Here is a 12,181-nt window from a genome sequence, read left to right as displayed (position 1 = left end):
GCTTATGTTGTGCTGCTTATACCTTTAGGAGGTTACTGGGGGCAGGGAGGAAAAATAAATCACCCAGAATCCCGTGAGACCAGCCCAATACAGCACCTGGCTTCACAGGTGGGCGGGGTTTAATCAGACACAGTCCAATGGCAGCACCTGGCTTCACGGGTGGGTGGGGTTTCATCTGTTACAGTCCAATGGCAGCGCCTGCACAATCCTGGTTTTGGTGGAACACAGTCAAGAGAAAAATATTTCTTATCTGGAAACAATTAATAAAAAGAGGAAACTAAGTACAATTTTCATTGGTCTTCATTTAAGAAGACATTATGGTTTACCTAAGCATTTCTATTTACTCATAAGAGAGACACTCCCCCCACCCCCCCAATTGTAACATTCCTATGATCATCAATATATTAAAAAGGAGTCAGGATAGACAGTCACTATGATATCCTTCTTCATAATGAACTGGCTTTTATTTTCCACGATGACTGCTATGATTAACAGGACACTTCATCATTGGATATGTGCATGACTTTCAGGCTTTGTTTTGCATTATCAATAGATTATTTAGGATTATTGCACTCACTAATGTTGCTTGAATCTTCACCATCCTTCCGGGGCAGTGAGGGAGAGGGTTCGTAAGTAAATGAGGCATTCAGTATGCAATGAGACCACAGTCAGGCTTTTAGTATGCACACACACAGTTTCACAAGAAGAGGCTAATAAAGTCATGGGGAGAAAAGCTGCATCTGCATACGTTTAAGAAATTATTACCCATCAAAATAATTCGAATCTTGCCACAAGCCTCAACTCTTCCTGATGCATTCCAAAGCTGTTGCTTTCGTCTGGTTGAGGTTATTAAAATCCTGCAGTAAGCTCAGCATGCACTTTGTGTGTACCGTGCGCTCTGGAACACGAGAACCTGCATTGTATTGTGTTGCAAAGCGTCATGTTTCAAACAGATAGAGGCTTGTCATTGCAGATTAGCAATGCATGTCAGCAGCATGAAAACACAAGTCACCACGCCTTACATCAACAGCTTGTAGAAAAGAACAGCATCTTCAGACACATTCTAGTGCAATGCTTCTTCGCTCTGGGAGGTTTGATTGAATGCAATCATAGAGCAGGGAAATTCTGTGGATCATAAAACTGTGCATCACTTTTTACCCATATACTCCTGATTCCGAGTTTCAATCCATGCAATGCTTCATCGCTCGTCCCTAACACAACGGCCGCTGAAACTGAATGTAAACGGCAGTCATGTCATGTCATGATTCAATATGTGTTTGTAATGCCTCTTATTGAATGTAAAGGGTCCTAGAAAATACTTGAACAGAAGACACACAGCACACAAACTGTTAAGATTTTAATGAAATATACAGTATTGTTTAGATACACTTAAACCCAACCCACTCATTAAAAGACCATATACAATTTCAGCTCAAAATAGGTCAATTCAACTCAAACTTATTTTAAAGCTGTGTATACATTCTGGAAAAATACACTGTAGCCAGCAGGAAAATAACAGACTGTATTCTGTTCAACCTAGTAACACATCTTCTAAAATGAAACTTGGGAGGTCATCTGTGAATTTCTGAAAGACAATCACACTTTTAGGGTCCATCTGTAACACTATATTAGAAAGGCAGTCGGGTTTCTTCAGAATATTCCTTTTATGCAGGTTTTTATTTTAGCGACCCCCTTTCATGGCTGGTTTCACAGACCCCAATTCGCACTAAGCTTGGACTGCCCTAATGTTATCTTAGGTAAGGTAATCCAAGACTAGTGTTAACCAGGTTCTGTGAAACCAGCCGTTCAGGGTTATTTCGTGGTGTAGTCAGAAGTGCATGATGAATATTAGTAGTGCAGAGTTAATGATGGCATATTTTGGAATACATTCATTAATAAAAACAGAAACAAACCAACAAAGCTACTTTGTGACCTGCATCAATCCCCTGTTTTATGTTAATATTTAACCAGACATGCTGTATGAGGCCACGACCCCAGTACATCTCTGTGACAGCAGAAATGTAGAGGAAGCTCCTAATTAAGCATTAATGTTGGACGCAGGAGTCATTACCTGCTACATAACGGACTGGAGTGACAGTTACTGTATATAAGGATATTAACGCTTTTAGAAAACTGAACGAATGTTATTCTGTGTATAAGGACACTTGTAACCATTGCTGCCCAGTGTCCAATATATTTGGCATTGAGAAAATAGGCATTCAAAATAGGTGTGGGAAGTAAAGGGCAGTAAAGGGTAACGTTGCTTTCAGGCTTTGGACTGCTATGTAAAGCGAGTTACAGGCTTTAGAGGGCATCTAGCTGTGGCATGACGACCGCTCTACTCAGAACACGACTGGCACTAGGAGTTTATAACTGGGAGGTTTGATTGAATGCAGTCATAGAGCAGGGAAATTCTGCTGATCATAAAACTGTGCATCATTTTTTACCCATATACTCCTGATTCCGAGTTTCAATCCATGCAGCATATCCCAGGCCATGCTGGATTGTCAGTAAAGGAGATTATTCCAAGGCACAGCAACACCGTACAGGAAACATTATTACACAACACCTTTTCTTTTCTTCGTACACATTCGAACGAGAAGGAAAACCTCCACTCTTGTAATATAAAGAGATCATGAAACGCTAGAGGAAAAAGTGGCAGCATTCAATATTCTGGACAGATAAAAAAGAGAGGGAAAAGACCGGTACACTATGGAATTTTAAACAAGGATTGCAACATACACACTCTCTACTCCGTGCCTGTTTCGACAGCAAAGTATAGGCAATTATACACCTTGAAACTGAACAGCTGAAAAGCATGTAAACATACTATATATAAAGCCTATGTACAGGGACACCTCCATAGATAGATATCTACAGCACTCCCTCTTTCTAGTCCTGTCTAGAGTAAATCACTGTTTCAAGCCTTGCCATAAAACCTAACCAAAGAACCCCATGCTTTATTCTCACATAACATGCACTTAGGGTTACACTGCATCTGCACGGGGGTTGCATGTTATTAAGCTCTTAAAAGGTATCACTGTATATAAGCTGCATTATATTATGAACATTTTGTACAAAAAAAAATTATCACCTTGAAGCAAGACAGACAGTAATCAAGACGGACAGTAATCAAGATAGACAGTAATCAAGACAGACAGTAATCAAGGCGGACAGTAATCAAGGCGGACAGTAATCAAGGTGGACAGTAATCAAGATAGACAGTAATCAAGACGGACAGTAATCAAAGGTCCCATGCATTACACTGTTCTCTAGTTTATCTGTCATAGATAGTGTCTTTTACAAAGGAGCTAATCTCTAACTGAATCAAGTTTAGCCCTGTAATCTTAATTACAACCTCTTTAGAGGTGAGAGATAGGAATTCTCCACCACTGCCTGCACAAAATGGTAGTGAATATTTAAAAAAATAAACAATACAAAAAGCCCAAAACTCATTCTATATAAATACTGTCCTTCATCAAATCTGCATTGAGTGTTTTTTTTTCTCACTTCAGCCTGAGGTCGGAACACTATGAACAAAAGGATCAAAATGATTTCCACGTGCAATGGGCTGTCCATTTTAGAAGCCTGTGTCAGAAGAAGGCAGAAGGAATGACAGTAGGTGGTCAGTTCTGGGTGGAGGAGCAGTGGAGCAGTGGATCTGGAGTGGCCTTACCAATGCAGGATTGGCAAGTCCCCTGACACACCCGACTGGTGTCCTCTATTAAAAACACAGCCTTTCTAATGGACTGGGGCTCGCCTGTGACAAAACACACATCAGCCTGTCTACAAAACAGAGTTGGGAAGCTGTAAATAATACAGATCAATGCCAAGCCACAACTGAAAATATCACTTCAAATGAAATGCCAGTCTGGTCTGACTGTAAATTAACCAGAAATACCCAACGGGAAATTACAGAATAGCTAAGTAGCATTGCCTTGGTCTTACAGAACAGCTACTGTAAGTAGCATATTAGTTATTCTCCAAATTCGATAATTAACACCTGCATCCCTTTGTCTGTCCATCCTGCTTAAGTGACCTTTACACATCGAAGCACATCACAAGCTGTGTGCTGAACATACAGGAGAAAGGGACTGTCATGCAAGCTGCTTCTGCTTCTGCTGCAGCACTGGTGACAATAGCAAGGGTGTAGATGCTGAAACCAGGCGAAGGCTTTCCTCTAAGCTTTGGGTAAATGCAGCACAATTCTTTAGTGATATGAATTCTGGATCCTTGTGGACATCCCTCTTAATGGTACCCAATATCGCTGTCGACCAGCGGTCCGCTGGAGAAGTACTGCCGGTTCTCAAGGTCCGATTCAAAGGCCTCTGGGTGGGTCTCCTCTTCGGTCCTGGGCGTCTCCATCCTGTTCTCCATGGTGCCGTAGCTCTGGTGTGCCGGTGATGGCATGGGCGTTAGTCCTAGCTCAGGTTCCTGAAGCACCGAGGCCACAAAAACCTTTACAGGGAGGAGAAACACATGCTCATATTAAACTTACTTGTGTAGGAATGCCTTACAGTGGAAAAGGGTTGCGTGGTCATCTAGGAAAAACTGAACTGCTGAAATGAACACCAGGAATGATGAAATGAACCACTCTGACATATTACTTCAAAAGAAACTGGTGGCAGCAGTGAGATTCTACCAACCCAGTCCATTTACAAAAACTAAACAACTACTTTATTTTAACTGGCTTAATCTATTGTTCATGTTCACAAGACAGAAGGTTCAAATGAAGACATTGTCCTAAAAATACATTTCTTCCAAAACAGTAGTTCAAGTTTGTGCAAATCCAATCAAATGGAGGAAAGAGAACGCGACAGAAAAAGAATGGAATTGAGGAGGCAGTTTTGTTTCACGTACGTTGGAGTTTGGGGTGGAGGACACGCTGCTTCTTTCGTTGTCACTGAAAACCCCTTCGGTGTGCTGATCTGACATCTGAAACAAACACAAATAGAATTTCAGTCCAGGAGGGAATGCTACAGAATTGAGTTAATAAGCTGCCAAACAAGCAGGCTACTGGTCACTGCTCTCTGCCTTCAACGAAATCAAACATTATGCCCTCTTCTTTAATAAATATATTTTCTTTTTAATACTTTTTTTTATAGATAATGATGTCGTTGTGAATAAGCTTACAGATATATATGTAAAAGTTATAACAGGCTGTTACATTCTATGAAAGAAATCACATTGCAGTCTCATTGGAGATGCAATACGTATATCGCAGTCTGGCTCAGGAAAGAAGAAATCATACAGACATCAGCCGTATATTTCTATATGACGTACGAATTAGACTTTTGTTAAAATATCCTCCTTTAGAGAACATTGGTTTTGTTAGGACTGGCAGGTCTCCCTCCATGTTGTCTTTATTGCCATACCTCACTTACCTGGTAGCTTGTGGGTTTCTTTGGATGAAGTCTCTTCAAACAGAACCCAAAGAGAGAGAAGATGATGCAAAAGAGCAGAGCCACGAAGGTGAACAGTGTGATGGGACGAACTGGGCCTGCAAAGAAAGGAACAGGATTGTACATTACAATAAAACATGAGCGATCTGAACCATGTACGAGTGTCTAATTCCACGCTACGCCTTTAAGAGGGACACCCAGAGGGAGAGAAGTGCCACTTGTGGAGGTGAATAGCAGTGCTACAGAATCTTATGAACTAGCAAGTGGCATGAGAACACCTGCGCTCTGCATGTGCCCATGTACTCGACAGTTCAATTCAACATGAAGCCAAACCTACCTAATCTGAGCACGGAGAAGAACAGCAGCCAGAACATACAGAGGATTGGAGCTATGATGACCTGGCTGATGGCTGCAGAGTGAATGCGCTGGTTTAGCTTTGTTGGGACGTAAGCATAGTAGATGTTGTAGCGATCCACCAGGTGCTTCAGGATCATGTAGAGGAGTCCTATGGGGAGAAAACAAGAAGACAGTTTGTGATCACATTTTAGGAGTAGGGGGATGAAAAACAGCCCCTAACAAAGCCCACAATCTGGATTTACACAAAAGACGAGGGGGTGCCGAGTAACAGGAAGTTACCACGATTGTAACGTTGGAAAGCAGGTACAGGAGCAAGAATCATCATTTGTTTTGTGAAAATATCACCTGCAGCTGCATAAAGTTAACTTTTAAATGTGCAGAGTCCCAAAGCTGATGCAGCCTTGTCATTGTCTACCCTTATCAGTAACAACACTCAGAAACATGACCTGCCAAGTTCATTTCTGTAACACGGGTAACAAAAAATGACAGAAGGGAAGCGGTGTAAGGTTCCCCTGGATGTCTAGTGGCACGCCACACTTCCAATCAGCCAGCAGCAGATTTACACAAAACCATCAGAGTAATGGGTGTCTGCAGGGCTATCTGAGAAACCATCAAGCAGGAAGATGAAGGGATTGGAAATGTCAGGGCGGGGAGGGAGCAGCCCGGCCCGGGAGCCTGTCTGCGCATTGCTGTGCAATTAAGGTGATTCATCGTGACCTTCTCCATGACTCTCCATGACATTAATACCAAGGTTGTTCTAACAGAATGACAAGACGCCGACTACATCTTCAGCTGAAATTACCAGGGGACTGTCTAAATCTTTTCCTGTCGGTGTCAGAGCGTCCTGCCAGGTGCAAGAGAATCAGGGGAATGGGGAGAGCATGTCAAGAGCACGGTTTCTGGAGTCTTCATAGACAGTTTATATACAGGAGGTAAACATGCCAGACCAGGCAGCAGCAATAGCCCTATTATGTTGTCCTGCTCTTATGTAAGGGATGCTGATGAGCGCCTCATGCTGTTGAAAGTTGCGTCCATCAGCAAAACAAAACTACAGCAAATAGGAATAAACACGGCTAGCAATGCATTAAGAATGCACACTGGTCATTATTTTTATTAATAGAAACTAGAGAGAAAAAAGATTTCACTATTATTTGTTTAAGTAAATGTTTTAACATTTACCTCTCTTCAGAGATCTAGAAAGAGGAGATTCTAAACATTTATGTATTTAAATTTGTCAGTGAGTGTTTTTTTTTTTTTAATCTATAAGCCATTAGGCCACCTTGCAATGCTGCTTTAGAAAACATTTCCCACACAGCATGCATACATCCCAGTAGGAGATGCCACATGCTGGTCATAAAGGGCTTTGCAGTTGATGTTTAAAAGTCTAATTTTAGCATTGCAAAAGTAGCCCTCTAACCATCCAATATGTTAACAACAATACCACTAGTATTATTCCACAATGGTCAACACTCAGGTTGATAGTACCTCTAAGTGACTAACAAGCCTGGAAAAACTGAAAGCACGTTGTTTTTTCTCTGGCTTTTCTGCTTTTGCCCTATGGAGAACAATCTTTGACATTGCGTCATGGTTTTGGTAGAGCAGCGCGTGGGGAGCAACAGGAACAGGCCAGATGAACAGCTCCTCTATTTAAAGGGGGGATTGCAGAATGTTTTGAAGCTGTGCTCTTCAGTCTTGGTTGGATTAGCATGAAGTTCAACATCAACACAAACCTCTACTTAGAATTCAAACACTGGCACACAGAAAACAGCACTTACACTTCCCAGAGGCAAGGGATAAAAAGCCATTCCGCTGCTTTTAGAGCTCTGATGATCATGCATGCTGTATCGTTCTAAACAATTTGAAAATGTTCTTCCATTCAACCATGCTGAGACAGACACGCCTGAGAAAACAGCACCAGCTGGGTAGAAGAAGCAGCTTTCTTAGCTAAGGGAGCCCAGCTACTCGTGATAAACTACATGCCCTTGTTTCTGAGTGACCAGTTACGAAACAAAAAGAGGAAAGCCTCACCAAAGGGAACGATGATGGGGCAGGTGATGCTGTAGGTCATGCTTACTGCGAAAATGCACATCGTCCAGGCGTACTCCAAGCCAAACTGAAACTCATAGGCTTGGTTCTGAGAGAAGAAGCAGCAGAAACAGCATTGGGGTTAGAGACTGTTTATACTGTACATCACCACCGATAAAAAAGATGAAAGAAAAATCAAAGTGAACATGACTTCTTGGGGAAGTCAGTTAACCCTTTCATACATGGTGACCTCATATGGGAATTAATAAAAAATAAATAAAAAAAAACCCTTTCTTCTAGTCTTTATATGGAAGATGCAAATGGATGATGACCTCATATGAAAAACTGATTTTCTTATCTGTCCAAAACTATTTTAAATATTTCAAGACTGGCAATAACAACATGGGTTAGGTTGTAGTTCAGTTGGAGTTTTCTTTGTACATTCATTTCAGACAGCCTTGGGTTACATTTCCTAAACCGATGGACCCTTCATGATGTTCATTTTGAATGAACAGGCCTTACCCTTTTCACGTGAATGCGCTCGGCTTCAGACTTGGCGAAACACAGCCGAGTAGCGTACACAACGAGCCCTGGGACCCTCAGCAGCTCCATGGCTGTGCCAATCAGACTCGATGTGATCACATAGTTCACAAAGAAAGCACCGTTATCTGGCAGGAACACACACCTGGGGGGCAGGTTGAGAAAACAGTTCAAAAGCTTAAATGCATGAAACTCGCCGTCTAAATTTCGCCTTGCAATAGTTGCAATGGTTGTGGAAGATCGTTATCAAACAATCGCATGCTGTATAGCGAAGCAGTTGTTTAAAATGGGAAAAGAAATACTTACTGAAATTTGATGTCAGCTTCATCTAGAAAGTGAATGTCAAAGAGCCATCGAAAAAACAAATCCAAGCTACAAAAAGACACAAGTAGAAAAATGTCACGCAAACGGAGACCTGTTTGACGTTATTTGTCTCAGATATAGTGTCAACCCAATAACTAATCAGAAAGATGCAGGCTGCCTCCAAGGACCTGAGCTCCAGTGATCTGAATACATGTGTACAGTGTAAATGCGTAACCATGAAATAGGAAAATCAGATCACTATAATGACATCACATATACAAGATAGGAATGCGCAACTACGTTCACTGTAACCTGTTGGCATAGCAGAGCATTCCTGAGTGGATTTCTATGATGGATAATGATGAGTCTGGAGATAAGATGTAACAGCTAGATACAGGTACTATATAAAATGACTTTACTTTACCTGGATAGACCAAGCGAAGGCAAGATGATCACCATAAACACCAAGAAGAAATAGCACTTATGCATTGTTAACTGATTTTCACTTGATCTATAAAAAACAAAATATTGTTACTGGCACTGTGTTTACAGGCATCATTATTGGGATCATATAGGGCCAAGAACACATTCAGTACCTTCAGTAAATGAGGCATGGCATTTGATGTACTCTCTAGCTGAAGAGGACTCATTATACAATCATGGAACCACAGAATCAGTTTTACTGCTTGTGTTTGATAAACAATCTCTGAGCTTGCAGTGATACACTGCAACGCTGGCTGGCTTGAAACACTGAACAGTGAAAATCCTACAATGAAAATCACAGCTCCCTGTGATTCAACTAGAAACACCTTGTTACAGCACGGCTCCTGACTCAACACTGTGTTTAAAAAGTTATCAATGTCTTCCCTCTGCAAAGGGCTAGCCGTACAGAGCAGACTAAATGACATCGTTTTTCTGTCCTGGGGATATAAAGCCCTGAAGCCGACTCTAATTTCACTTCAGTCTTGCATGGAAAGCAAACTGATCGCTATGACAACATGACTCGAGTGGCAATTCACTGCAGGAATCTGGTTTGCCGCAGAACATTTGCACTGTAAGTATAACAGGCAGGAATAAGAATTCATTACTGTGTGAAGGGCTGCATTTCCATAAAGTACCAGGCGTCATGCTGTTTGATCTAAAGCACTGATTTATAAAGGCTGTGATGATCACTTCCTTTCTGTGTACACGACAGATGTCTTTATATCTTGCGCCAGTAGCAAGAGGGCTCTATTCACAAAGCTTTATTACATTTTTTATTGATTAGTGTGATAATAACGGTTGTTAAGGAAACCAACAGTATAGATGGATTCCATGAATACAAGTCAAAAATAGCATTAAAAATGACATTTCAACTCATATGAAGATATGTCAGGTGTTGTGAGTGAGCTCTTGAGCTCAGGGTGTCGACGCAGGTGATGAAAATGATAGAGCTCCATGCCTGGACAAGCCTGAGAATTGTACAATGCAAGGGAAGTGAAGCGGGCTCCCCTGGGTTCTGTTACCTGGTCCAGTGAGATTCGAAGAAGGCAGAGTAGTATACGATGAACGGGAGGAAGACGGAGAACGCCCACAGCAGCAGTGTGGGAAAGAACTGGGTCACCACCGGGTTCTGTGAACAGGGGACAGTACTTCAAAAGTGAGAAGACACAACGCATCAACGACACGAGGAAGAAAAACAGGCTGGCTTTTACTTTTACAGAATTCCTCATTAAATAGAAGGTCTTGCCTCTATCAATGTTTAACATTTACTGCTAGTGCCATCTGTTGGACACTTGAAATAGTGAACCACTAACTGATGAAGTTAAAACTGAGCAAAGGTTGTTTCTTGGTTAGTAATTTAAACAGACCCCCCCCCCCCCCACCCCCGAGATGCAGTTACCTACAGATTCAATTTACAAGCTGGACTGTTGAGTGGATTGCTCGAGACAACTACACCTAATTCCACCTGCGGAAGGTGAGATTGGATTCCAGAGATGATCGTCAGGTGATGATGAGGATGGTGTTGTTTTCTACTGTCATTTCCAGTAAAGAAAACAAAGCAAACAGAAGACCCACCCTGAGGCTCTCGACGGGCCGGGTCACGTTGAACTTGTCCATGGTGTTGACGATGATGGCTGGAGTGGTGAGGAAGAAGAGCAGGATGAAGAGGCAGATATTGAGGATGATGCAGCGCACCCACCACTTGGAGCCTCGCACGGACAGATTCTCCCTACAGGAAGCAAACGCAGGGCCCGGTCACTAAACTGCAATCACTGTTTTAATGAACTGCCATTTTTAAAAAGACCATTTTGATGTCTAACCCTTTCAGTCCCACCTTATCTTAGCGCCATTTAGAATTCTTAAAGTGCTGCGGGGACTTGAAAGTCCCATTTATCAAAATATATGTAAAAACTAAATGTGTGTCCTCTTCTTACGAATACTCAATATAGGAGGTATTTCTACCGGTAACTTAAATTTGGCATTCTTCAGCTGGAAAAAAAAAAAAAAAGAAATACAAAATGAGGACTGAAAGGGTTAAAGGTGTTATTTGTGAAACGTTTTTAGCACAACTGTGTGTGGTTCTGACAATGTACGCAGATTACTATAGCAACGACACAACACAATGTAATCCCAGAGCTAGTGCTTGTTCTTGTGTACACTGGATATAACCCCCCCTTGGACTTGAAACCACCATCTGCTTACCAAATGATGTCAGTGGGTGCTGGCGCATACTGTACCCCCCACTTGTGGGACTTGACAACGGTGGTTATGCTGGACTGCTGCAACTGCCTGCGACACGGGGTCCGGCCGTAATCCTTTACAATGCTGAAATCAGAGACGGGGAGAGACTGCAGCACTCACACAATCACAAAGAATTGTTAAACTGCATTATTTACTTTCCTATGCAAACTGCAAACCTAATAAGGATGCAGCCACTTAAAATTGCACCTTCTCCATCCAAGAGTGCACTCACTAGAACAAAAGGTTTGTAATAACCCCCAAGTAGATGCATAAGCCTGTTCTGAGTTTAGGACCCGTTACAAGAGTTTGCGGTTCACCCAGCTTCTCCCAGGTTTGTGCACTGCTACGTATTTGCCATACCTGCCCGTGCTTTAACCATGCTGGTTTTTTTACACACTGTGCTTTTGTATACTGCAGAACACTTAATAAGCGTTTCCAATAGTAAAAGCACAGCAGTAGCATAGTGAAAGCATGATAAAGCATAGGTAAGCATTGTAAAGAATGACGAGGGGATGGGGGTGCCAATGTAAACACTCACACTGCAGTCATCCTCTCGTCCTGACAGGTGACGAAGGCCATGTCCAGTCTTTTAAGGGCAATGCGGTTCTTCTCAGCATTGAACTCATCAGTAAGCTTCTCTTCCAGCTCGCTGTAGTACTGCTCTGCATCCACCTGAAGAACAGGTACATGGATTCTTTTTTGCAGTACATATTATTATTATTATTATTATTATTATTATTATTATTATTATTAATCAATATTCACTTGGTGGATTTGTATTTTCTGTACACAAGGAGGGGTGCAGAGTGCTGCACTGCAGCTGCAGTTCA

At 41.9% G+C, this 12,181-nt stretch overlaps 1 protein-coding gene across 7 annotated transcripts in view; it reads right to left on the bottom strand.

Annotated features, from left to right (window-relative positions):
- Positions 1-1,344: 1,344 nt before the first annotated feature.
- LOC117422334 (calcium permeable stress-gated cation channel 1-like) overlaps positions 1,345-12,181 on the bottom strand; it is a 33,205-nt gene continuing 22,368 nt past the window's right edge. For 5 of the 7 annotated variants that reach the window (XM_058988015.1, XM_058988019.1, XM_058988017.1 and 2 more), the window contains 12 exons: positions 11,890-12,023; positions 11,313-11,435; positions 10,686-10,839; positions 10,133-10,239; positions 9,052-9,138; positions 8,631-8,696; positions 8,307-8,469; positions 7,788-7,893; positions 5,740-5,907; positions 5,376-5,500; positions 4,861-4,935; positions 1,345-4,458 (listed from right to left, as the gene is read on the bottom strand). In XM_058988015.1, coding sequence (XP_058843998.1) covers positions 4,249-4,458; positions 4,861-4,935; positions 5,376-5,500; positions 5,740-5,907; positions 7,788-7,893; positions 8,307-8,469; positions 8,631-8,696; positions 9,052-9,138; positions 10,133-10,239; positions 10,686-10,839; positions 11,313-11,435; positions 11,890-12,023 — 1,518 coding nt within the window. In that variant the 3' untranslated portion in view covers positions 1,345-4,248. The remainder of the gene's footprint in view (positions 4,459-4,860; positions 4,936-5,375; positions 5,501-5,739; positions 5,908-7,787; positions 7,894-8,306; positions 8,470-8,630; positions 8,697-9,051; positions 9,139-10,132; positions 10,240-10,685; positions 10,840-11,312; positions 11,436-11,889; positions 12,024-12,181) is intronic. The other 2 variants (XM_034037225.3, XM_034037227.3) reach the window with 1 other exon arrangement.

Source organism: Acipenser ruthenus, chromosome 15 (assembly GCF_902713425.1).
Source record: "Acipenser ruthenus chromosome 15, fAciRut3.2 maternal haplotype, whole genome shotgun sequence".
Classification (NCBI taxonomy): domain Eukaryota; kingdom Metazoa; phylum Chordata; class Actinopteri; order Acipenseriformes; family Acipenseridae; genus Acipenser; species Acipenser ruthenus.
This window is presented reverse-complemented; position numbering and strand designations above follow the sequence as displayed.